This window comes from Nematostella vectensis, chromosome 13, assembly GCF_932526225.1.
Source record: "Nematostella vectensis chromosome 13, jaNemVect1.1, whole genome shotgun sequence".
Lineage (NCBI taxonomy): Eukaryota > Metazoa > Cnidaria > Anthozoa > Actiniaria > Edwardsiidae > Nematostella > Nematostella vectensis.
Genome location: NC_064046.1, coordinates 10,602,940 through 10,629,202, shown reverse-complemented (window position 1 = coordinate 10,629,202; position 26,263 = coordinate 10,602,940). Strand labels below are relative to the sequence as shown.

The 26,263-nt window shown below is 42.8% G+C and overlaps 1 protein-coding gene across 4 annotated transcripts in view; it reads right to left on the bottom strand.

Annotated features, from left to right (window-relative positions):
• Positions 1-26,263, bottom strand: part of LOC5501722 — a 45,080-nt gene that overhangs the window by 12,253 nt on the left and 6,564 nt on the right. For 3 of the 4 annotated variants that reach the window (XM_048720488.1, XM_048720489.1, XM_048720491.1), the window contains exons 4-26: positions 24,809-24,949; positions 24,346-24,423; positions 21,394-21,494; positions 20,286-20,505; positions 15,197-15,372; positions 14,295-14,460; positions 13,307-13,393; positions 13,124-13,198; positions 12,546-12,631; positions 11,989-12,148; positions 9,010-9,206; positions 8,340-8,493; positions 7,484-7,627; positions 7,155-7,229; positions 6,338-6,435; positions 5,762-5,963; positions 4,707-4,733; positions 3,585-3,866; positions 2,821-2,885; positions 1,603-1,794; positions 1,241-1,327; positions 1,061-1,163; positions 385-522 (exon numbers count right to left, since the gene is read on the bottom strand). In XM_048720488.1, the coding sequence (XP_048576445.1) occupies positions 385-522; positions 1,061-1,163; positions 1,241-1,327; positions 1,603-1,794; positions 2,821-2,885; positions 3,585-3,866; positions 4,707-4,733; positions 5,762-5,963; positions 6,338-6,435; positions 7,155-7,229; positions 7,484-7,627; positions 8,340-8,493; positions 9,010-9,206; positions 11,989-12,148; positions 12,546-12,631; positions 13,124-13,198; positions 13,307-13,393; positions 14,295-14,460; positions 15,197-15,372; positions 20,286-20,505; positions 21,394-21,494; positions 24,346-24,423; positions 24,809-24,949 (3,054 nt within the window). Of the gene's footprint in view, positions 1-384; positions 523-1,060; positions 1,164-1,240; positions 1,328-1,602; positions 1,795-2,820; positions 2,886-3,584; positions 3,867-4,706; positions 4,734-5,761; positions 5,964-6,337; positions 6,436-7,154; positions 7,230-7,483; positions 7,628-8,339; positions 8,494-9,009; positions 9,207-11,988; positions 12,149-12,545; positions 12,632-13,123; positions 13,199-13,306; positions 13,394-14,294; positions 14,461-15,196; positions 15,373-17,758; positions 18,301-20,285; positions 20,506-21,393; positions 21,495-24,345; positions 24,424-24,808; positions 24,950-26,263 lie in introns of those variants that run through there. The other variant, XM_048720492.1, reaches the window with a different exon arrangement.

Sequence of the window (26,263 nt, the reverse complement as noted above, 5' to 3'; positions counted from 1 at the left end):
CATTTATTTTTTCAAAGATTGCGAGGACAATTTTGGCGTAAAATAAAGATTCATCAATCGCGAAGTTTGACAGGTCAGTTTTAAAATTCGCGTGCTTCAAGTTGGAGTATTGTTAGGTGTTACTGTAGATTTAGAAAACATTCATCGCGCAGATTTCGAGATTTTTATTTTAATATAAAAATATTGCTTCCATTTACCTTGCATGAAAAAAAATAATTTGATTTCCAAGAAGAGTGAATCTAGCAGAATCTGATAAAGCATAGATGTATTAATAAAATCTGAAAAATTTACGAAAATCGCGCCGAAAATGAGAAAATGAGCAAACATAGTATATAAGCTGTTTAGCCAAAACAACCTCGGCGCGCCAAATTAAATGCATCATACCTGACGCCCTGAACTCGTCCACAGTCTCTCGCGGCACATATATCTGGTCGTCTGACACCCATTTGCTTGTTAGACGGTCATAGCGAGGGTAAAAACCACCCTTGAAGTTATCCAAGGAGCACACCTCGATGCCCATAGCTGCAAAAGGCAGGATGTCACTCGAATATATGGTATGACTAGTCTGGGGGGTAGTGGTAAGAGTTTTCATCTAATCAAGGTAATCAACTAATCGAAATAGTAATGTAATCAATGTAATCATCTAATCAAAGTAATCATCTAATCAAAATAATCATCTAATCAAAATAGTAATCTAATCAATGTCATCATCTAATCAATGTCATCATCTAATCAATGTCATCATCTAATCAATGTCATTTAATCATGCAGGAAAGAATAAAAGAAAACAAGAAAAATTTTATTGAACAATATTGGTATGTTTTTGGCAATAAGCGTTCCTCAAAGAATAATTTTTTAAACTAGTCTATATTTATTTTATTTTTTTTTCATTTTGACACACATACATTTCGATTGACATACTGGTCTGTTTGAATCGAGGATAAAAGTCGCTTCTTCCATAAAACTACAAGACACGTGTGGCCGAACCTTCATTTGTGGTTGTCGTGAAAACACCCCAATCTGAATCAGAAATACAGAACTAAAATTATAGAATTCCTACCTATGGTCTTTGTCTCCACGGTGACGTTGGTCTGCTCAGAAAGATTAGATCCAAGGTCCATAGCAATCTGTTCGATCGAGTGTAGGATAGTATATGGGGAGGCCTGGGGAAGAGCAAAGTAAAAGCTTGTGAGCACGTAAGTAATAAAGGAGTCTACCAGCTACGCATCCAGCGAGCTACCTTTTTGGTTGAATTCCGTGATTCCAGCAGTCCCCAGCTCCCTCTATTTTCAGGGCTCATCAATGAACTTGCAATCTCGATCACGGCCTTAGGATTGTAAGAAAAATATGATTGTTAGTAAAAAAAACTGGAAATCTTATTTCTCCTTCATATTTCTTTTCTTGAAAAAAAAAAACATATAACGCATTCGCTTTTTCCCGCCATTCCTTCGCTCATTATTTCTATTACCCTCCCCTCCCCTACTCTTCTTATTGCCTTTTTCTATCCCCCCTTCCTGCCCGGGCCCCTTCCACGGAAGGGGCCCGGGCAAATTGACGTTTTTTTTTGCCAGGGCTTTACCCGATTTTCTCATCCATCCTCACCTGCCCTGTTGCTTTGGCTTGAGTGACGTTTGCCGTTGCTAGGACCTTCCCCGTCGCTAATTTCACCAGCACGTTAACCGCTACCCATGTATCCCCGCCGTTGAGCGAGCTGTTCGTTGTCAGGTTATTCAGGTCCTGCACTATTGTCTCCGAATTCGAGGATGTTATCGTCTTTTGGGACAACTTTTTGAACTACAAGTATCCAACATAAAACATTACCATTTCCACCATCCGCATAATCATTACACATAATTATTGATTCCTCTCGATTACTATTTTGTCATTGCTTTTTTTATCACGAAATTTGTGATATGATACATACCGAAGTTATGTCGCTGAAGATAATGACAATGATAACAACGATGATTATGTTTTTAGCGCCAAAGTGTAAAGATAATTGTGTTATTATTCACATATTATTATTATTGCTACTAATATCTTTTAGCTAGTGCTGATGTTGTTATTTATGTGTTAGTTATATGGAAATTGTGGGATCACGGGTGGCCCATTGTGTTAGCGCGTCAGTCTATAGGGCCTCTCACCTCTGCTGAAACGGATTCGATTCAGTCCTGGTCGAGACATGCATAGTATCTTTCTTTTTCTCGGCCCTGAATTTGTCTTGTTGAACGTATGTGAGCTTACTAGAAGCTTGCGTTCCTCAGTTACAAGATGGGCTATTATCGATGCGTTTTAGGATTTTAAATGTAAGAGCGTCGAGTATATAGGATACTCTAAACACATTTACTTTTTTTGCCATGTCATCGTTGTGTTGTAACTAATTTACTGATGATTAAGAAGGTAATTGTGATGGTGATGATCACGACATGACGGAAAAACCTGGAAAATTCGCAATTCGAGATAGAGAAAGAAGACACAATTTCTTACAATGGCTATCGGTTCCTTGTATTCCGGACTGATTTTTGAAATGAAACACAAATAACGCGAGGCCGAAATGCACATACCCAGATTTTTGCTTTTTAAGATATTTTTCCTTGATCATACTTGCGCTATGTATGAGCTCAGGGACGAAAAGGTCAAATTTCAATGACACTAAAAAAAGTCGCATCAATTTAAAAAAAAGGCGCACTTGATATTTTGTTTGCTTTTACTCACTAAGTACTTAGAGAAATTTTCCGCCTCATTAGATGTGAAATGAGCTTATTTGAAGCGTCACGTCATGTTTTACCGTCATGTCGATGATCACCAGTTCAAACTCACCTCTTCTGTGGGCTCGTCAACTGGACGCGGGGTGGGCGCGGTCGTCGGAAGTGGTCGAACGTAACCTGTAACAAAGGTAAGGCTATCGTTAATATCAGCACCACCAGGCAAACATGACCTATAAAAAGGTAGGTACGGCTATCGCTTCAACTCTCTCTACAGGGGCGGATGTTGGATCTTGGGAATTTATGGAATTTACCATCCACTCGTGTCCCCCCTAAGGGGAGCAGAACCATCCCCTCTGGATCCCTCCCCCTTCATTAATTTATTCAATTTCCTCCAGTTAGACTGGTGCGGAAAGTACAACAGAGCTAAGCTCCAAACCAAGTACCCCCTTGAGTGTATTGTTGGTAAGCATTGTAAAGCACTGTCACTGGGGGTGGTGACTGCCATAGGGTTTATTGCGTCCCCAGTGGTACTTTAACGTCCCTTCGGTTCAGGTTAGTGTAGTGCAGCTTGAAGAGACGGGACCTCCGGTTTAGTGTCCTTATCCGAGAAGACTGGAGACACGGGAGAATAACTTCAACTCACTTGTGACACAAATTCGAATCAAGGCAGGGAGCCGGAAAAATCCTCAGTTTGACCACGATTCAAACCTGGGCCACAGCGGTGAGAGGCCGACGCGCTAACAAACTAGGCCACCCGTGCTTCCTTCCCTTCCTGGAACCGCTACTATCTACAGAGCTTCATGTACTCTTGACAGGCTTATTTTGCCACTGCATATAAATAAGTGCATCATGAACATTCATTTACATGTGACTTACCTGTGCGATACATGCTAAAGACTTCGCTCATTTTCCCGCCACAGTAGAACCTACTGCTCGCAGGGCAAGTGGCGTTACAACTCTCTTCCGCCACCTCCTCCGTCTGAGCCTTGATGAAACACTTACAGTCCTTGCCACGTATAAAGGCCTCCTCATAACCCGCTGACAGGCACTTGAGGACGCACGCTGTGGGCGTGGCATCATGGGCCATGAGGGGCAGGGGTTTAGCGTCGCCCCCTGTTAATCTGAAGCACCCGGTGTAATTTCTGGAGCGTACCATCCCTGTGAATTATTTATTGTCGTTAGCAGCAGGAAGGTATTGTCCTTTTGACCTTGGCTATATATCACATTTTCCAAAGTAAATTGAACAATACAAAACCATATCGAAATTGTTTCTTGAAAAGGGTGAAAGCAGTTTTCCAAATAGAAAAAAACAATAGCATCCGAAAATCATAATTTAGAGTTTTGTTATAAGAAATAGGGCCCTATCCCTCCCTTTGTCCATTCTCTCTAACGGTGTATTTTTTTTTTGTCTTTTTTTTTGTTTGTTTTTTTTCTGTATGTATTAAACCTTGTCTTTCTTCGTTTTATTTGTGAGGTAGTTTTTTGGTACAGGGAAATAGTTTAGTACATTTTGTATAATCGTAAAACATCTCAAAATGTTGAGAATAGATTTATTAAAAAATGAAAGGGTATGTATGGTATGAAACCCTTAAAACTCTACCACACAGTTCAAGATAAAAGGCAATAAATATGTCAATATACGAAGATAAAAGGAGAACGAACGTGGAAAAAATAGCCCCACAAGAGTCTCGAAACCTAAAATAAAGATCCAAGAACAAAGTGTTTGCTCCATTACGTAATGATTAGTTCTGTATTCCTTCTTTTTTGTTATTATGAGTGCAGCGGCGTAGCCAGGATTTTAAACAGAAGGGGGCCCAAAAGGAACTTTCAAGGCATTTTCTCCTGTATTCTAGATAATGACTCATACATTTACTGTATTTTTGGCTGCTATAAGGGGGGCCCGGGTCCCCTAGGCCACCCCCCCCCCCCCGGCTACGCCTCTGGAGTGCATGCCATGGCTGTAACGTTATTGCGTGATACGTGTCTGGATATACTAACCGGGTGGCGGGTAACGGCTAAGTTTTCCTATGAATAAAAGCAAATTACATGAGTTTATTCATCATAAAACTGTAAGGATCCGACATAATACGTTGCATTAATATTTTTTTCCAAATCATGGGCTGTACATTCGAAATGCTATCGACCCCGTCCCTCTCGTCTTCTTCCCCACCCTCCACTTATATAATGGTATAATTACCATGCATGATGACAACCCCGTTCTAGCCCTGGACCCCCCCCCCTTGTCTACCCCCCTTCTTCACTTACTGTTGATAATAACAACCCCGTTCTTGCCATCGCCCCCCCTTGTCTACCCCCCTTCTTCACTTACTGTTGATAATAACAACCCCGTTCTTGCCATCTCCCCCCCTTGTCTACCCCCCTTCTTCACTTACTGTTGATAATAACAACCCCGTTCTTGCCATCGCCCCCCCTTGTCTACCCCCCTTCTTCACTTACTGTTGATAATAACAACCCCGTTCTTGCCATCGCCACCCCCCCTTGTCTACCCCCCTTGTTCACTTACTGTTGATAATAACAACACCGTTCTTGCCATCGCCCCCCCCTTGTCTACCCCCCTTCTTCACTTACTGTTGATAATAACAACCCCGTTCTTGCCATCGCCCCCCCCCCCTTGTCTACCCCCCTTCTTCACTTACTGTTGATAATAACAACACCGTTCTTGCCATCGCCCCCCCCTTGTCTACCCCCCTTGTTCACTTACTGTTGATAATAACAACACCGTTCTTGCCATCGCCCCCCCTTGTCTACCCCCCTTCTTCACTTACTGTTGATAATAACAACACCGTTCTTGCCATCGCCCCCCCTTGTCTACCCCCCTTGTTCACTTACCATTGATAATAACAACACCGTTCTTGCCATCGCCCCCACCCCCCTTGTCTACCCCCCTTGTTCACTTACTGTTGATAATAACAACACCGTTCTTGCCATCGCCCCCCCTTGTCTACCCCCCTTGTTCACTTACCATTGATAATAACAACACCGTTCTTGCCATCGCCCCCACCCCCCCTTGTCTACCCCCCTTGTTCACTTACCATTGATAATAACAACCCCGTTCTCGCCGCTGACCCCGCCTTCGCCCCCTCTTGCGTCACTCTCGGGTTTCGGTAATTGCCCAATCACAGACGAGCTTTCGATGACAATGACTCCTCCTGCTCCCCCGCCCGTTGCGCTACTTCCAGGGGGGTGCGCATTGCTGCCATTCACTCCCAACTGGGCATTATCCATAAGAATGACCTGATTATAGAAGAAGATATGGACTATATAAAGAACCCAGAGTAAATTGGAAATTACAGTACAAGGACAATGTATGGGATGGAGGCTTTTTCTAACACTTACATTTTTAAAACACAAAATCGGTGACTTTCGATAAAAAAAATATACGAAATTGGTCTTAAGCCGTCAAACAATGGGCAGCTTTTCCACTAGTCTCCAAAAAATCGAGCTTGATATTCCAAAAAAACTTTAATGTATATGTATTACAGCAACATTACAATAATTCCTTAATGCCCAATGTCGAAATTTTCATATGTCCACCATAGCAGTAGTATATTGAGCCTTTCAACCACGTAAAATCCGGGGTCTTCCATGGGATATGTGTATTGATATACCTGTTTGCCTTTTAGGATAATCGTTCCACCGCTGCTACCGCCAAATGAAGAACCGGCTTCAACTTGCTTACGGAATCCGTTTGCAGTTATTGACGCAGCTATGAAGATATAAAAGCGGAAACAGTACTTAGCGTGCGTGAATCAGTATTTTTACAGCTGATAAGTATAAATCTCGGACGCAGATACACAGTGTCTGAGTAGAAAGCGTAGTAAACTCCTTATGCCTCGTCATAATACTTATCATAAAAAGCATGTCTGAACACGAAAGACAAAAAGGAATAATCGCTATTATATCTAAGACTCTAAATCCGACTTGTGTCACGAATATTGCACTGCCGCAAAAAATTAAGACAAATCTCTGTGAAATTCAATTTACCCCCGAAAAAGAAAACGGATCATTTCTATTGATAAAAAGTCAATCACAAAATGTCCTACAATCCAAAGTCGAAATACTCGAGTCCGAAAACCTGAAGAAAAAACGACAACAAAACAGCTAACTAACCTCACGTCAGCACGTCAGAATATACACCTTTTTCAATTAAGGTTGACTATAAGGAAATGGAAAATGATGAATGCCAAACACCACTGGTTAGGGAAAACAAGTCTTGTATCTGTTAATGACATTCAGTGAGGCTACATTAAGTTTGTAGCGAGGTCCTTGTAATGAATGAACGAATTTTAAATACAAGGAAACATTATTATTGCCCAAACTTTGTTCCATTTTCCATTCTCTTATCGTCAAACTTTGTGTAAACTTTGTGTTTACAATGTGTAACCACTATTTGATAAGCAATAATGTCAACTTGCATAGACTCACCTATCGTCACATTTTTCGTTGATTCAATGCTTATAGCGCCTCCACCACAACCCAAACTCGAACCCAGTCCACCGCCTGTAAAAGAGAGAAAAATGCATGTAACGCAAGCGTTACTAGCAAATGGAGCAAAAGTGATTAAGAAAGATAGCACCACGAGCCATATCGGCAATTGCACATTACACTTCTCGTAAAAATATACAATAGAATTTTACTAGCACCCAAGGTCTTTCATTGAAAAACACAGTGGGTATGTCTACAAGTGAGCCCCCCCCCCCCCTCCCGTCCCGTCCCGTCCCATCCCATCCCATCCCATCCCATCCCCCCCTTACCTGTACTGCCGCCTATTAGCTTGACGGGATCGTACCCATAATCCTCTCCGTACGTGACGCCACCAAGTTCGATCAGACCTCCGCCCTTTCCACCGTGGCCTGCTCCTGTCAGGTTGCCATGGAAACCACCTCCTGGGCCTCGTCCTAAAAGTTTGGCCGGCATTATTAAAGAAAGCCAATCACGCCGAGATTCTACGCTCACATATAGTGACGATGAGCAAAAGCATCCATTTCAATCGGCATTACCAATATTTGATAATTTACGACGGGTAGCTATTGAAAATACCAAAAAAAAAACGAGCAAGCAAGAAATATATAGAGCAGGAAAATAAATATCCCAGTCAACATCGAGTAACAAAAGCAATAACTACGTGTTAATCATTATATTATAATCGTTTTGCGCATTTATGGGTTCCAGCAAGTTAGATGCCACCGTCCGTCTCTCCGCTGACCAACACGGTCAACGTACCAGCGCCCAACGTACAGGTACGCCCAGAGAAAAAGGCAGGGTGGGGTCCGTCAGTTATTCACGAGGCTCGGTGCATTAACGACGAGAATAGCATTAAAAGCATTAAAGTGTTAAAAGCCATTCTTGCATCCCGAGCAATTGGGGTCACTTGAACCATATTTTCTATACCTAATACACACCAAAACTCAATTATCTTGAACCCCGTCGAACCTCGTTATATCTATCTCGGTTAATGAACAGAATGAGGTCGTTTAATAATGCGCCTAAGACCCCACTCACATCAGTGACCGGATTCGCCTTCACTTTCATTACGGTGGATCTGGACCTCTTTGGACACGTAATAATTCATTGTTTTTATGATAACAAATATTAAAATCGGTTTTGTACCTGTCGATTCTGCTTTGTTGTGGGTACAAAAGCCACCAATGAACGAGCCTTGAACATACGCGCCATTGACGTCCTTGCCAAGGTGAAGGTCAGCGCCGATATACATGCCCTCACTGCTCTTAATGGAGAGGGCGGGGCCTCCTGTCACGTGCACCTGAGGGGATACAACAGCAGGTATTCAAGGAAACGTCCTTTGCATAGAATACTGTAGCTACTTTGTAAGAACGGGCCGACCAATCACAGCTCACTATCGGCCTCGATTTTTTCTTTCGTTCCTTACTGTTACTGTTGCTAAAGTAAGTAACTCTGACTGTCCCCCAGGGGTTATTTTTCTCGTGAATTAAACACGTAATTACTACCTCAACTGGTTGTATTTGCCTTGGTATTGCTTCTCTAGCGAGCCAACTTGCGCTTACGACCTTTTCAACGACGCGCTATGTAATCGCCGCCCCCTTGTAAATGAGTAACTCGACCCCCCAGCGCGTTTTTTCTCTCTAAAGTTGCCCTATAGCCCGTGATGGGAGTATGTTGGAGCTATATTTGCGCAAGACGTTAAGTCCCTAGATCACATCTCTGCGGCTCTCTTGGGCTAAGTTGCGCGGCTAATTTTCATTCGATTGCAAACTAAACCAGGGTAATCCATACTTGCACTACACTGCTAACATCTCACCTCTGACGATCCATTGATGATGATGGGCACCCTGAACTGGAACTCCGTGACGTTGCGTGACGGTATCCCGTCACCCTCGTGCGCGTACGCTATCGTGGAATTGGGTTCTGCGCGGTGGATCCACATCCGGGTACTCGTGTCGATGGTCAGCTGACCTGACCTGATGAGCTGGACTTGGTATGACTGCTTGGCAGTTACTTGGAACGCAAGATTGTAATGTGTCAGTGACGTGTTTGAAAAGTCTGGCTAAAAACATACATGTACAGGATGTGCACATTCGCTGGGGTTTTTGTACTGTACGAAGCAAGAATCTTTCCCTTAGAATCGGATTTCGCCGCTCAAAGAGTCTGACGGATGTTTATAAAGATGCAAAACCCAGGCACGTGCTACATACTGTTGTGGATACAGGATTACTTCAAATTCTAAAGGCTGATTTAGACAGCACAAAATTTTGTCGCATGCAACTTTTTTGCGACACAATAAAGTCGTAGAGTGTAAATCAGCATATCATTCCCGGCCCCTACGATGCTCGACAACGAAAGTCGTAGTGTTTAATTCAGGACCAAGACATGCCGTAGGCAGGTCGAATGCGACTAAATTGTGCTGTCTAAATCAGCTTTAAAGTCCATATAAACCTTTCAGAGTTGATAGACTTTGTCAATTCTTAATATTTTCATCTTCTAAATGGTATGTGGTTCGTATGGACCCTATAAAACACGCGTTCGCGCGAATAACTCAAATCTGTAATATTGAGGTATTTTGGTCAACCTTCGGAAAAAAGGCCGTGAACTGAAAGGCCCGGTTCCAGTCATTTGTGACGTAGATCGAGATGTCAACCAAATTACATGAGAAAACGTATGCGCGCGCTAAACCGGTTCCCGTCTTCATGTCTTCTTAGTTATCGCTGAAGAACGTTGTGTGGTTACAACTTTTACCGTAATCTTTATATCTCAACCTGGTAGTCAAATGATTATTTAACTAAAGGAAACAAATCTGCAAAATATAGCAGATATTTTTAAGTCTTTGAATTCTTTTTTGCATTGTGCGTTCGCAATCAAGGATGGCGACATTCTCACGAGCGCGCGCTGTTTTTGAAACCTACAACAAAACGATATTTTCTTTTTTCGCTTACAATTCTCGACTTTAAATCATTCTTCGCTTCATTGTGGGTAGCATTGCAATAGAAAACAATTCGCCAATATTTTGTGGTATTGCCGTGTCTGGATTTTAACGGATTAAAGACAAATACGTTGTTTCAGATTTTCCCGCCAAAACTTGGAATTATTCACTCGATCCAATCTCCTTTCGCGCGGCCAGGAAAATTATCAAAGATCTGTAGAAAATTCAAATCTCAATCAAATTCAATTCCCTTTTCAGAATTTGAAAGTGTATCTATGCTTTGTTTAGGCTAGATTGATATAAGTAAAAGGTTTTAAGAACTTTAAGACTTTCTACTTTCTGATTTCATTAACACATTGACCCCTCAACCGGCCTGTACCGGCTTTGGGAAGTACCCACAACCCAAAAAATTCATAAATTAAAAATAAACACAACAAGATGAAGATACTCAGGCATCAGTCTAAGGGATAAATGGTCTTGCAGATATGCATCCAACCAAGGTGTTGGCATCTACTCTTAAGCCAAATAATAGCACAGGTTCTTTGACAAATCTCAAATCGAACAAGGAGAGAAAAGCAGAATCACCCCTCTCAATAAAACGCTCAAAATACCACACAAGGGAGAGAGATCAGCAAACACAGCTCAAGACACAAATAGATACCTTTATTCTGATCCTCCAGGTACATTTCCTTGGCCTCAAAACACAATGTCCATTCCTTGAAGGATTGTACAACCACGAAAATATATTTACGTATTGCAAAGAATTCTGGGAGATCTAGGGGAAAATTCACGAGGGGAGGGCCAGTCAACACTCCTTTCCCCAAAGTCAGATGGTTTTTTATAAGTCTTTTCACCCTGAAGCCAAACAAACCAATTCCAGGTCATACAGACCCAGAATAGCAGTGTAAACAATTTTGGAATCAATTTGGTTTCAGAAAAGACAGCACTTAGGAGAGCTGTGGTAATTCATTAGAAAATTATTTTCTCATCCGGGCAAAGCCAAACAAGAAAAAATCATCATGAATCCACCTTTGCTTGCAAATATCCATAAGCAAAGCACTCAATTATGCCCCAAAAGACTTCATGATGTCCTGAGACACTCTCCTAATATGCTCATAGCTGTATTTTTGATAAAAAATACAAGCAACCATCAACTTGTGCTGGCTTCAGCACAACGACGAGGGATTTAAAGTGGATGAGCCAATCAGATTCAACCTTTGTGTTGACGTTTTGGCAGAGCTCAACTGCACGCGCAGTCTCAGACAAAAAGCTATGTTATCTCTTCGGTACTTTGACTTTTTGTTGCTCTCTTTTTAATATGAATCAAACCCTACCTATGCTTTGAATTCTAGTTTGCAATTATTTTGGTAAACAAACAAAACCGACGGATGATAGATAAAAATATATTCTTCCTAACTGCAATTTGCGCGTGCAGAATCACGTCACACGCGAGCGCGACCAACGTCAAAGTAGCTGATTGGCCCGTTCGTGCGCGCGCCTCTAAAAATAGCCTCATCCTAGGAAACGCTGTGACATTTATATAATACAGATGATTGCCCCTACTTATGTGCCCTTGACTGAATTAAAATACTTCGCAATATCAGGGTCGAGAGATTCGAGGGGGTCAAGGGGTTTTCAGAAATTGTTTTCTCACCCTGAAAATAGGAAAAACGGCTTTCAGGGTAGTCCACTTAAGCCGTGGACTTAAAATGAAAATGCCAAGTTCAAGCTTGCGCGCAGACAAGCAAAATAAAATGGCGACTGTGTACCGAAAGATCGCCACCAAGAAAACGCCAATGAGGACGCTACCATTTAGCTTTTGACGTTAAACGCTGACACAAGCATCGTTCATATACTCACCCATTACGGTAGCAAGGCCGTTACGTAACCCAGTAACGTCAATCTTCGACTCACACATCCCCTCGATATCATACAGGCTCTTGATCTGAATGACACCACCGCTGGCGAGAGCGCCTTTGGAGGGCTTGGCGGACAGTTTTGCGCTCCTGTCGAGTACCACCTCAAATAAACAAAAATAGAATAAATCCGCCGAGCTATCCTCGCGTTAGAATTTGGTCGAAGGCACAGAAGGCGCCTCAGTTGGTAGCCATACAACTTATGTCTGACAAAAAAAATCGAAATCGCAGGTTTTAGTAGAGACAGGAAAACAAGAGAATCCGGAGAGAAACGCTCTGAATAAAGGCGAGAACAAACAAATGTTTTCCGTGGATCGGACCATGCTTAGAATGGAGACTCAACAGATCTCGTCGACCGTACTTCGACCAACAGTGTGTGTTCAATCGTGCTCACTCGTTCAATAAGTGTCCCAAAACAAATGCCAATAACACTTATTCATTTCCATCTTATTAAGTATCCTACGAGAGATTCTTATCTTTTTAGTATTTCTCAATTCTTACCCATTTTCCTTCGACTCTGATTGTTCCTCCCATCCCTCCAAGAAGACTAAAGTCACCAGTATAACCATTAGCGGTGATCTCCGAACCTGAGAGATTGGGGAGATCAAACCATTAGCGGTGATCTCCGAACCTGAGAGATTGGGGAGATTTGTGAGCGCGAGGCTGCATGAATGATGGTAATATGATTGGAGTGACGGCATTTATTACGATGTTATCGGGGATACAATTAATGGATGATTTAAGTGGAGTATTGTAAAGATTGTGAGATTCTTTTGGTTGATGACGATGATGAACTTGTTAATGACAATAATGGGTGTTGTACAGAAGTGGCAGTAAGATATCTTTTTTACTGCTTCTGTTATTTGTAATGATTGATGATTGGTTGATGATTGATTGATGAATGGTTTGTAATGAGATGATTGATAGCTGATGAGATGCAATGCCACATTTGTCACTGCTTCTGCTGCTGCGGCGGGTGATGATGATGAAGATGGTGATGATAACGATCATAACGTTGATGATGATAATAACGATGATGATGCTGAAAATGACGACGATTGATTGTTTGTTCTACACACCAATTTTCACGTGTCCATCTAAAGCGACCAATTCAATAGCTCCTCCTCCTGACGCCAGTTTATCTCCGGAAGAAGCTGTTAAGAGAAAATAGGTAGAAGTATAACATTTTTCATTTAACGTCATGCAGTAGAGGGCATTATGTTTTACGTATTATGTACTATGTTTTACGTATTATCTCTTACCTCCACTACACACGCTGCCGCCTAGTAACGCTCTGAAGTCGTGCTCGTACAGACCTGTCACGCTGCAGTTGGTCACGCCCGCAGGACCTGTCACGCAACAAGGAATCAAGTTTAAGCATGATATAACTCTCACCTAGTCCCTTATCTATCCTTTGGGAAATGATAAGATACACTGAGTGAGGAGCAATTTAAGGTGCTTCCCATCTCTAATATAACTCTCGCCTAGTCCCTTATCTATCCTTTGCGGGAATGATAAGATTCACTGAGTGAGGAGCAATCTAAGGCGCTTCCCATCTCTAGTTTTTCAAGGTTTAAAGAATGTCGATCACCCACTCTTTTTTTATGTGTTTATCATTGAAAATATAGCGCTTTATTCGCAGGGAAACTTAAAAATAACAATCCGAGAATGAAGTCTGATATGTTATTGATGATATTTGATTGAAAATATCTTGGTTACTCGCTTGAATTAGCCGATGGGAATGGATGCTTTGTGTGACTCGCCAATTGAGAGGTAGCATAAAATGGCGGCGTGATTGGCCCATGATGTTATGGGCTCGAAAACTCAAATAATCTAATCAAATCAGCAGGGTGTTAGCAGATTTGCCAGCATGTACTGTGAACGAAAACATGTCACTGGTTTTCCATGTATCCGTGTTTTGATAAAGTGGAATATCTCTCTAACTAAGAGATCAAGCATCATCGATAGAAAAGCAATGTTGGCATCGTGATATTTCTTATTTAACTTTTTTTATTTTGCATATTAAACCATAAGCTATTAGTTCGCTGCATTTTAGCAAGAAACTGAATCCTCTTTTAATGGAGAAATTCATTATAGAAACGGCTCCATTTAATTACTAACATAAAATTTAATTACTAAATTTTATTATTAAATTTAATTACTAACATAAAATTTTTCAAGATGATAAGATATCTTAATTAAAAAAAAAACAGTGTCACACAAGTGGTCTTCAGAGTCTTTAAGACTTACCATCGTGTTTGCCGTCAACCTTGTTTTTGACGAAACCTCCGCGGTATCTCGCTACATTGTTAATTCCTGAGCCTGCGTTCAAATCAATTTTACAGTAGATTTCAACGTTCCCAGTAGTACTACTGATCTTTATCGCGTCATCTCCGACGACTTGGACATTAGTGTTCTGATAGAAAAGAGGTTTTATATCACTTTTTACTATATGGCCCTACTCAAAGACAAGATTATGATCTGAGCTGAGCTGAGCTTACTAAAGTAAGTTGAGCTGATTTGAGCTGAGCTGACCTGATTTGAGCTAAGCTCAGTTGACCTGAATTGAGCTGGGCTGACCTTATTTGAGATGAGCTGACCTGATTTGAGCTAAGCTCACTTGACCTGAATTGAGCTGAGCTGACCTGATTTGAGATGAGGTGACCTGATTTGAGCTAAGCTCACTTGACCTGAGCTAAGTCCAGCTGACTGCGAATGTTAAGTTAAGCTGGGCTTAGCAGAGCTCAGATTAGTTTATTTTAGTTGAGCTAAGCTCAAATCAGCAAAGTTGAGTTGAGCTAAGTTTAGCTGCACAAAAGTTAAGTTGAGCAGTGCTGAGCTGAGTTCAGATTAGTTGAGTTGAGTTGAGCTAAGCACAAATGAGCTTAGTTGAGTTGAGCTAAGTTTAGCTGCACAAAAGTTAAGTTGAGCAGTGCTGAGCTGAGCTCAAATTAGTTTAGTTGAGTTGAGCTAAGCACAAATGATCTTAGTTGAGTTTAGCTAAGTTTAGCTGCACAAAAGTTAAGTTGAGCTATGCTTAGCCGAGCTCAGTTGAGCTGTAATGAGTTGAGCTGAACTAAGCAAAAGCTGAGTTGAGTACTGAGCTGAGCAGTTATGAAAAGCTTAACCTCCTTGAGCTTAGTTAGCCTTACCTTTCCTAAGTGTACCGAGGAGTGGAACTTAAAGTGGCACACTTTGTAGTCGAAAGCATCACCGTTTGGTGTGTTGTAGGTTCGGCTTTCAACTGCACCCTGGTGTAGCAAAACGGACTTCCACTTCATTTGACAACTTGAAGAGTTGATTTCAATGTCTCCGCTGTCGAAGAATACTGAAAAAAAATTACAACGACTGTTGTAAACATTTAATTGGAAGAACTCATGCACGGTTTATTTTAAAAGCCCATAACTCGATGTTGGAGCAGCCACGCGAGCGCTCTGGCAACAACAGCAAGGAATTTTACTTGCCATGCGCGTCTGGGCTTTAGCTTAAAGCCCCAGACGATCGTGTCCGATCTTGTGCGATTTTATTGAAACTACTTTTGTTATCGTACGGTTGTGATCGTACGATTGTGACCGTACGGTCAAATAGGGGACTTGCGCTAAGAGATCACGTGACTGTTTGGGTGGCAAACTAGCGCGCGCTCAGGATTTTAGCGGCAAAATAACAGCAACAAAAGGCAACTTATTCAGCGCTTACGAAAAAAAAGGGTTTAGTTTCATTTAAAGATGTTATATTTTTTTATCGTTCTCTGGTGTGACGGGCGCAGTCGTTTCGGATTTTTGCCACCCAGAAAGGTCACGTGATCTCTTAGCGCAAGTCCCCTATTAGCTTCGACCAGCCTAGAGTAGTTTACGTGCCTCCAATGCGCAACTGTCTACATGCGGCTATGTTATAAATACTTCCTCTGGCACTAGGGTTTGTATGTCCAACATACACCGTATCGCGCTCAATCTCTCTTAATCCTACCCCCTCCTGCGCTCCCAGTCGCAAATCCAAAGATTAATCCTTCAAAGTGTGCTACATGAATAATGCTAGTCCAAGAAGTTGCAAGGTGTCAGTTTCAGTTTAATCTTTGTTTATCGAGGGTAACATATTTAACCGAATATACAGCTTTCTAACATATGGCCCTAGGTTAGTAAGCACTGTCACTGGGGGTGGTCACTGCCAGAGGGTTTATTGCGTCTCCCGTGGTTCTTTTACGTCCCTTCGGTTCAGGTTAGTGCCAGGTGTTGTCCTCACTACCATATGGAAGAGCTTTAAAGAGTTTTCATCAGTCACTTGTTATTGTTTACATTTGAAATGAAAAACGGTATTTTCGCAAGATGTCTCCAAAGAGACAATCCACAATTGAAGTTCCATACTTGATATTTGATTGACAGAAGCACAGTTGGGGACCGGCCACTTGATATCTGACGGCTGGGTTACGAAAGTCAAATCGGGCAAGCCATAATCTCTATGGGGAAAAAAACGAAGCCCGAATTCGTTCGACGCTCCAAAATATTGTCAACTTCTCTACAGATATCAAATGATCGGTCCCTTGAATTTATAACCGATAAAAATGTTTGTTGTACTCGGAATTGAGCGGGAGTATAAAATAGCGATGGCACTAGCCTTAAAGGCAAGTGCAAATTCCAAACTAGCAACAAAACGACATGAGCGTTTGAATGGGGACGTCGGAAAAGAAAAATGATAGTTTGCACTTTGGGTGATGCTTACTTGATTTTCATATCAGTGCCTAGTATGCTATTGTGCAACAGTTTAAAGAATCTACATAAGCTCTTGTCTCTTCTTTATTATTATTTAGATTAAAAAACATAGAACGTCGATACTTGGGAAGTTTAATCACGGTCTCGCCCTTCTTATAAAACTGGCAGCCTGATTTAATTTCTTTTATTTAAATGGAAGATTAAATGAGGTCTGTTTAGGGGTATCTGTCACAAAAGGAGAAAAAATCCCCCCCCCCCCCAACGATAATTGTGGGCCAGATATTATGGTTAGAATATCTATCACAACACTCATTCTGGTTAAAATGGTTAAAAGCAGGAACAATAAAAGAGACGTTCAGTTATTTTAGGCTGATATTCTTATGTAAATAATATATCGTTAGAAAAATCTGAGAAAAAATCAAATAAGTTCAATTTGCCTATCACGGCAAACTCTGTGGTTACTATCTGTAGATTCTGCGTTGATGATCATTACAGCTCGATCGTTTTCCCTATTAAACCACAAAACTAATAATAAGAAATTAATTTCATGGTCATAAAAAAAACAATAATCTCGTCACCTTATTACAAAGATCGTGTTTCCTGGATGCGCATAGAGTCTGTTTTGAGTTTGCGATTGTGAGGAAGCGCCAAATCACCTCTAACACGCCAAGTTAATCAAATGACAATTATAAGCGCTATGTGTACACGAAAGCATCCGTAACCGATCATGATAAGTAAACCTAACAACAACGCATTTATCCACTGTCGAAATCTACACAAAATTAATCGCATATTAGGCTGTTTTTGTTATAAGTAAGATTTATCTGGCTACAATCACATTGTGTAAGCATGATGCTATTTTTTTGTAACAGCAAAAATGACAGACAACCGCAGAAATGTGCTAACGATTATGTTAATAAAAATCCGTGTAAGCTTTTAAGGTGGATTTTTTAAGTGTTGCACTGATATCCTGAATAGAAGTTTGAATAAACGCGTATACATACTCACAGTGATAGTCCGTTGCGCTTTCCGCAGCATTCGCCATTCCTAGATTATCCGCATTCAATAACAAAGCAAGGAAAAAGAACGCTTCAAGCGTCGTTTTTGCCATTCCTCAAGTCACTTTAAATACCTCTATGTGCTAGGAATAATCCTAACAAGGAAAACCAACGAGTGTAGATGAAAGAAATCGTCCAGTATTAGCAAAAGGTCACACCAGATGTTCGTTCCCTCTCAAGGCAATTGACGGAGCTAGTATTTTTCACTCAGACCTTCCGTCATCGTTTTATGGCTTCGAAGGGGACTGTCCACGAAAGCGAAACATCAATCTCTTTGTGCTTCGAAAAAAGCCGTTCTATACCATCCCTCTATACGTCCCAAGCACGCATACGTCGAAACCGCAAAGAAATAATCCTTTATGTGTTAGAATTCCATTTCGTTAGTTCGCAGTATGTGGTATACTCAGTGTTGTCTCATTATGTTTCATGAGATCATTAAGGGGAATGCGCCTCGCGTTTTTCGCGCGGATTACCCCGAGATAGTTTACGCAAAGCGAGACGAAGAGTTGATTAGGCGTGTGATAGTCACCACAAGAACAAAGATAAGCTTACAATGACCTCTTATCACCGTCTAAAATAAGATGATCTGTAAATAGCTGATAAGCCGACAAGCCTATAATTATCACATTCAAAGAATACTTTTACACGAGATTGTCGTAACAGCTCAACTTTGTATTTGTTTTTCTTATAAGATCGTTTACCTCATCAAACCTTTTCGTACTTCCTTTATTTGTTTTTCTTATTAGATCGATCATATTGAACTTCATTGGGCTTGGTCTTTCAGCCATACTAGAAAACAGGTGTAAAAATACTTACGAATAAAATACGTGCCAATTTGAACTTACTATGTACCTAACCGCACTCCGAGCCGCTGACTTTACACTTCTTTTTCGCCTTTTTAGCAAACAATCGACCAGATAGACTCCCCGCTTCAAATATGGGACCCAAGCCCCGCGGTCAGCGCAGCGCATCAAATATGACGTCATGCGCCATACAAAAGCATAAGAAACTAAGATAACGAAGAAAATGAAAACAATTCAAAATTCGGAATTCCGTGAAATGCATTTTGAACAATTAAGCCATTTCCCACGATTGCGTTACGGTCTAACATATGTACTGCGCCCCAATATTACGTCACTGTACTGCGTGATTTTACTTAGCCTGAGTTTCAAGACCCTCAGGGGAGGGGGGGGGGACCTTCTCCCCTTCTCCCCTAAAAAAAGCCTGATACTTAGGCTAGATTATACTGCGTTACTGCATTTGCGTGACTGTCTAAAGTTACTGTACTACAACACCATGCTGGGTTAACGTCACTGTACTGCGTGATTGTACTGCGTTACTGCATTGCGTGACTGTCTAAAGTTACTGTACTACAACACCATACTGGGTTAACGTCACTGTACTGCGTGATTGTACGGCGTTACTGCATTGCGTGACTGTCTAAAGTTACTGTACTACAACACCATACTGGGTTAACGTCACTGTACTGCGTGATTGTACTGCGTTACTGCATTGCGTGAATGTCTAAAGTTACTGTACTACAACACCATACTGGGTTAACGTCACTGTACTGCGTGATTGTACTGCGTTACTGCATTGCGTGAATGTCTAAAGTTACTGTATTACAACACCATACTGGGTTAACGTCACTGTACTGCGTGATTGTACGGCGTTACTGCATTGCGTGACTGTCTAAAGTTACTGTACTACAACACCATACTGGGTTAACGTCAGTGTACTGCGTGATTGTACTGCATTACTGCATTGCGTGACTGTCTAAAGTTACTGTACTACAACACCATACTGGGTTAACGTCACTGTACTGCGTGATTGTACTGCGTTACTGCATTGCGTGAATGTCTAAAGTTACTGTACTACAACACCATACTGGGTTAACGTCACTGTACTGCGTGATTGTACTGCGTTACTGCATTTGCGTGACTGTCTAAAGTTACTGTACTACAACACCATACTGGGTTAACGTCACTGTACTGCGTGATTGTACTGCGTTACTGCATTGCGTGAATGTCTAAAGTTACTGTACTACAACACCATACTGGGTTAACGTCAGTGTACTGCGTGATTGTACTGCGTTACTGCATTTGCGTGACTGTCTAAAGTTACTGTACTACAACGCCATACTGGGTTAACGTCACTGTACTGCGTGATTGTACTGCGTTACTGCATTGCGTGAATGTCTAAAGTTACTGTACTACAACACCATACTGGGTTAACGTCACTGTACTGCGTGATTGTACTGCGTTACTGCATTAATGTGAACTTTAGAAGCACACTAGCATACACACATTGGCACCAGTCGGGCCAAGACGGGACGCTAGCACAGTCTATTACCCGTGCAGTTCGGCAACAGACTGTGCTAGCGTCCCGTCTTGGCCCGACTGGTGCCAATGTGTGTATGCTAGTGTGCTTCTAAAGTTACTGCATTGCGTGAATGTCTTGCCACTGTGTCTACCTACCTCCAGCCCATCTGACGCCATCTTCTCCATTAGCCAATCCCTTTCCTCCTGACGTCAGCATTTTTCTCCTGTCGCTGATTTGAGAATCGTCAGGGGTTCTGTGAAAGACCTGTATCACCCCACCCCCACCCCCACCGCCGCAGTGGCCGGAGTGGTTCGTGCTAAAACCGCTATTTCCTCCGATGACACTCAGCTTGCCTTCTTCACCCTCAAACACCACCTGGGAAAAAACGGAGAATGAGCGGATCAAACATGATCTAGGAATGTACTACTTTACATTGTAACACGTTAGCAATTTGTCTTTCAAATAACTCCCCATTCCCACCCCTTCTTTTGCCCAGCAGCAACAATAGAATCTCGTGCAATATCTTAAAGCCGCATTGTCACCAGTTTACTTCCGGAGGTCCGACGGGAACCTCAACCGTTAAAAGACAAAAGAATCTATTAAAATCCGAGATATTAAACAGGCCATCCGCTCTAAATTACCAATCACATCCTCAAAGAAACTTCCAATAAACACACTGCTTTTAATATTTTGAAATATTTTTCGTGTTTTCCGTTAAAAATCATCGGAGATTGTTACGTAATCGACCGGAAGTAAACTGGTGACAATGCGGCTTTAACCCCGCTAATATGAACTCAGTACTGATTTTTATTAGATTCAGACCTTATTTCTAGTCACCTAAACTCGGATAGCCCAAACTCGTAACCCAATAACTTGCTCCCCTCTATCTTGAATCACTTATCGTTTTCCCTTTGGCTGATTATATCCCGTTGACTCGGACATTCCATTTTTCTCAAAGGGATACGGCGGTGTTACGAAAACGCTATCTAGATGAGCACGGCCATAAACGTAGTGCCGATAAAAGTGTCATCTGTTGCGCAGTTTTACATCATAAATATCAGTCAGATCACCAAAAGAGTCCTATCTTATTTATTAGGATTATTCAGGTTAGGCTCTGCTACTCCCCTGATGGTGGATTACAAATATGACATTATATTAATACCTGCCCGCCTATGCGCACCACTTCTCGGCAAACTCTTGCTACGTGGAAGTCGCAGCCCCTCCAACCCAGGACAACACGTCCCGCTATCGTAATACATCTACCTTATTTGCCACTAGGCGAATTAGTCCTCCAGAGCTTCCGCCAGCGCAGTGCGGAGTCGACGTGTTGCTAGAAGTATGACCATCGGAGCTGATTGTCGCACCTAAATTTTCAAAGGAAATACAGATTTAGTGGGAGACAAATAACCTCTAAAGCGTGCATAGCTGAGGCTTGATCAGTTTATTATTTCGTCGGGGTACAATGCTTCAGCCTTTTTTCGGTGGATAACTGAGGGGGATGTTCAACATAAGGGAGGTCGCCTTTACCTAGTAGGGTGACATGTACAGGGGTGTTCACATGAGGGAGGGTGACATGTACGGTGGTGTTCTATGAGGAAGGGTGACATGTGATTGGGTGTTCACATGAGGGAGGGTATCCCTACCAAGTATGGTGACATGTGAAGGGGTGTTCACATGAGGGAGGGTGCCCCTACCTAGTAGGGTGACATGTGAGGGGGTGTTCACATGAGGGAGGGTGACATGTACGGGGGTGTTCCATGAGGAAGGGTGACATGTGATGGGGTGTTCACATGAGGGAGGGTATCCCTACCAAGTAGGGTGACATGTGAAGGGGTGTTCGCATGAGGGAGGGTGTCCCTACCTAGTAAGGTGACATGTGAAGGGGTGTTCACATGAGGGAGGGTGACATGTGATGGGGTGTTCACATGAGGGAGGGTATCCCTACCAAGTAGGGTGACATGTGAAGGGGTGTTCACATGAGGGAGGGTGCCCCTACCTTGTAGGGTGACATGTGAGGGGGTGTTCACATGAGGGAGGGTGCCCCTACCTAGTAGGGTGACATGTGAAGGGGTGTTCACATGAGGGAGGGTGACATGTGATGGGGTGTTCAATGAGGGAGGGTATCCCTACCAAGTAGGGTGACATGTGAAGGGGTGTTCACATGAGGGAGGGTGCCCCTACCTTGTAGGGTGACATGTGAGGGGGTGTTCACATGAGGGAGGATGACATGTACGGGGGTGTTCGCATGAGGGAGGGTATCCCTACCAAGTAGGGTGACATGTGATGGGGTGTTCACATGAGGGAGGGTGCCCCTACCTAGTAGGGTGACATGTGAGGGGTGTTCACATGAGGGAGGGTGACATGTGATGGGGTGTTCACATGAGGGAGGGTATCCCTACCAAGTAGAGTGACATGTGATGGGGTGTTCACATGATGGAGGGTGCCCCTACCTAGTAGGGTGACATGTGAGGGGGTGTTCACATGAGGGAGGGTGCCCCTACCTAGTAGGGTGAAATGTGAGAGGGTGTTCCATGAGAAAGGGTTACATGTGATGGGGTGTTCACATGAGAGAGGGTATCCCTACCAAGTAGGGTGACATGTGATGGGGTGTTCACATGAGGGAGGGTGCCCCTACCTAGTAGGGTGACATGTGAAGGGGTGTTCACATGAGGGAGGGTGACTTGTAAGGTGGTGTTCTATGAGGAACGGTGACATGTGATGGGGTGTTCATATGAGGGAGGGTATCCCTACCAAGAAGGGTGACATGTGAGGGGGTGTTCACATGAGAGGGTGTTCCATTAGGAAGGGTGACATGTGATGGGGTGTTCACATGATGGAGGGTGACATGTGAGGGGGTGTTCACATGAGGGAGGGTGACATGTACGGTGGTGTTCTATGAGGAAGGGTGACATGTGATGGGGTGTTTACACGAGGGTGTCCCTACCAAGTAGGGTGACATGTGATGGGGTGTTCACACGAGGGAGGGTGTCCCTACCTAGTAGGGTGACATGTGAAGGGGTGTTCACATGATGGAGGGTGACATGTGAGGGGGTGTTCACATGAGGGAGGGTGACATGTACAGGGGTGTTCACATGAGGGAGGGTGACATGTAAATGGGCGTTTACATGAGGGTGTCCCTACCAAGTAGGGTGACATGTGAGGGGGTGTTCACATGACATGTAAGGGGGTGTTCACATGATGGAGGGTGACATGTGAGGGGGTGTTCACATGAGGGAGGGTGACATGTACGGTGGTGTTCTATGAGGAAGGGTGACATGTGATGGGGTGTTTACACGAGGGTGTCCCTACCAAGTAGGGTGACATGTGATGGGGTGTTCACATGAGGGAGGGTGTCCCTACCTAGTAGGGTGACATGTGATGGGGTGTTCACATGATGGAGGGTGACATGTGAGGGGGTGTTCACATGAGGGAGGGTGACATGTACAGGGGTGTTCACATGAGGGAGGGTGACATGTAAATGGGCGTTTACATGAGGGTGTCCCTACCAAGTAGGGTGACATGTGAGGGGGTGTTCACATGACATGTAAGGGGGTGTTCACATGAGGGAGGGTGACATGTGAGGGGGTGTTCACATGAGGGTGGGTGTCCCTACCTAGTATGGTGACATATACGGGAGTGTTCACATGAGGGAGGGTATCCATACCAAGTAGGGTGACATGTGATAGGGTGTTCACATGAGGGAGTGTTACATGCACAGGGGTGTTCACATGAGGGAGGGTGACATGTGAGGGTTTGTTCACATGAGAAAGGGTGCCCTTACCTAGTAGAGTGACAACTGAGAGGGGTATACATTAGAGATAGGGTGCCTCTATAGGTGTAGGGAGTTTTCCTTCCTCTTGGGAGGTAACTCTAGTTAGGGTAACTTGCGACAGCTGCTGTCAATGTGAACTTATCAAGTCCAGATAACGGTACCTAGGGTGGATAACTGTGATTGGTCTTGGGTTGTTTATCGATCTGGCTTGGATATTACCTCCTTTAAGGTTAGCCCTCTATGCTAGGAACTGGGAAATAACCCATTTAAACAGGCAGTGGCTTTATTCTTGCTAGGTAGAGTTGACTAGGTATGTGGAAGGTACACCTTCAAACTGGGAAATAACCCATTTAAACAGGCAGTGGCTTTATTCCTGCTAGGTAGAGTTGACTAGGTATGTGGAAGGTACACCTTTAAATACATGAGTCTTATAATGACCTTACCAACAGTTAATTTTCCATCAGTCACGATTTCAATCGCTCCCCCGCCTGAGCCTGGCTTGCTGGAGAAAAGCACCGTCCCTGGAATTACAAGGGTAAAATGTAAACGCTGGGCGAAAGTTAGACGAAGAGAAAACATTAATTGGTGAATTCAATACCAAAAAATGTTTTTCTTCCCATCCGTAGCACCGTTTAATACTACGGTCTTGTTTTTGGGTTTCCTATGCTCAACAGGTAACCCATGCTGTGGCATTCCTATCCATAGCATCGTGAAGTATTTCGGTGTCTTATTGGGTTACCTGTGTCACCAACCCACAGGTAGCCCATATCGTGGTATTCCCACCAGTAATAACGTTAAGTATTCCGGTCTTGTTTTGGGGTTATCTGTGCTACCGCCCAGGTAGCCCATATCGTGGTATTCCCACCGGCAATAACTTGAAGTATTCCGGTCTAGTTATTGCGTTACCTGTGCTACCGCCCAACAGGTAGCCCATATCGTGGTACTCCCATCCGTAGTACCGTGAAGTATTCCGATCCTGGTAAAACCCCCCTCCTCTACCGCCATGCCCTCCGCCATGATAACTGAACCCTGCACCGGGCCCAGCTCCTGAAACGAAGAAATCAAAGAGTTTCTGTAAGCCGTAGTGAACAATGTCATTTTACACGGCACACATGCAAGTGTAGAACTACGTTATGAAAAACAATTTGAAATACAAAAATAAGGGTACCCAGATCGGCCATAGGGCAAAATATAAATAGCTGCGATATTTTCTTAAAATTTTAAGCAAGGCATGTAATTTTCACTAACTTGCGCACGCTAAAGGCCTGGCTAAACCAGGCGAAATGTCGCGTGATACATGTTGCCTGCATGTCTCCCAGTTTAGCCACGCACAGGAGACATTGTAGCGCGCAACAAATCTTGTAGCAGCCACAAACAAATGTTTCTCGGGACAGTTGAGAAACATTTTCGTGTCGTGCTCAACAAAATTTGTTTTTTGGTAGTGGCTAAACAAGGAAACATTAAGGAGACATGTCGTTTGACTAGTTCGACCTTAAATAAAGCAACTTCAGAACAAAATCGACACGCGCTCGTGCGCAGACCTTGGTGCGCAATCCAATTTTGAGAAATTAAATTGACTCAAAATTAGGTTCAAATCCAGGGGAAATTGATCACAGTTCAAGTTAGCGTGGAGTTCGAATTCTAGCTCGCGTTAGCGGGGGTTCTATACCGAGGGTTCTACCGTTTTCGGGGGTTTCTAAGTAGAAAGTGTGGCTAGGGTTGTTATCCTGTCAAGCCAAGGGTGACCGGATGTTCTACTGTTCTGACACACAAACAACCTCATTTCGTATGTATAGCCCTGGTTTCACTCACGAAAACAGATCCAAATGAACGTTTAATTGATAATCCTCAGAAGGACCAGAATTCCCCCCTGCTATCGCAATCACAAAAGAAAAAAAAAGATGAGGGTATACTGAAATAAAATAATCCCTAGCACACAATCTAAGTAAGAATCATGTTCGTATGCTAAAAGGTTAAAAAACAGAATGCGTGTGAAGCTTCATTAAATAACTAATACTAAATTTTAAATTCTAAGTATGCTTTACAACCAGATTTTGGTCTGAAATTTAGCCTTTACGCCTAAAGGCCTGAAATAGACAGGTGTAGGAATAATTAGTGTTTATTCGCAAGAGTACAGGATTGATTCAGACACTGCCGATAAAATTAATTGTAATATTTCAAAAACGTATTAAGTTATGATTAATATGGCTCGATTATATTGCGATTCCCTTTTTTAAAGTGGCTAAACTCGCGCAAATATCACAAAAAAAAAAACAATCAGTCTGGAAAACAAGACAGTACTCAAGAGGCTTTCTTCGTTGTCCAGGAGACAGAAAACATTAAGATCTGGGCGTCTTTTTG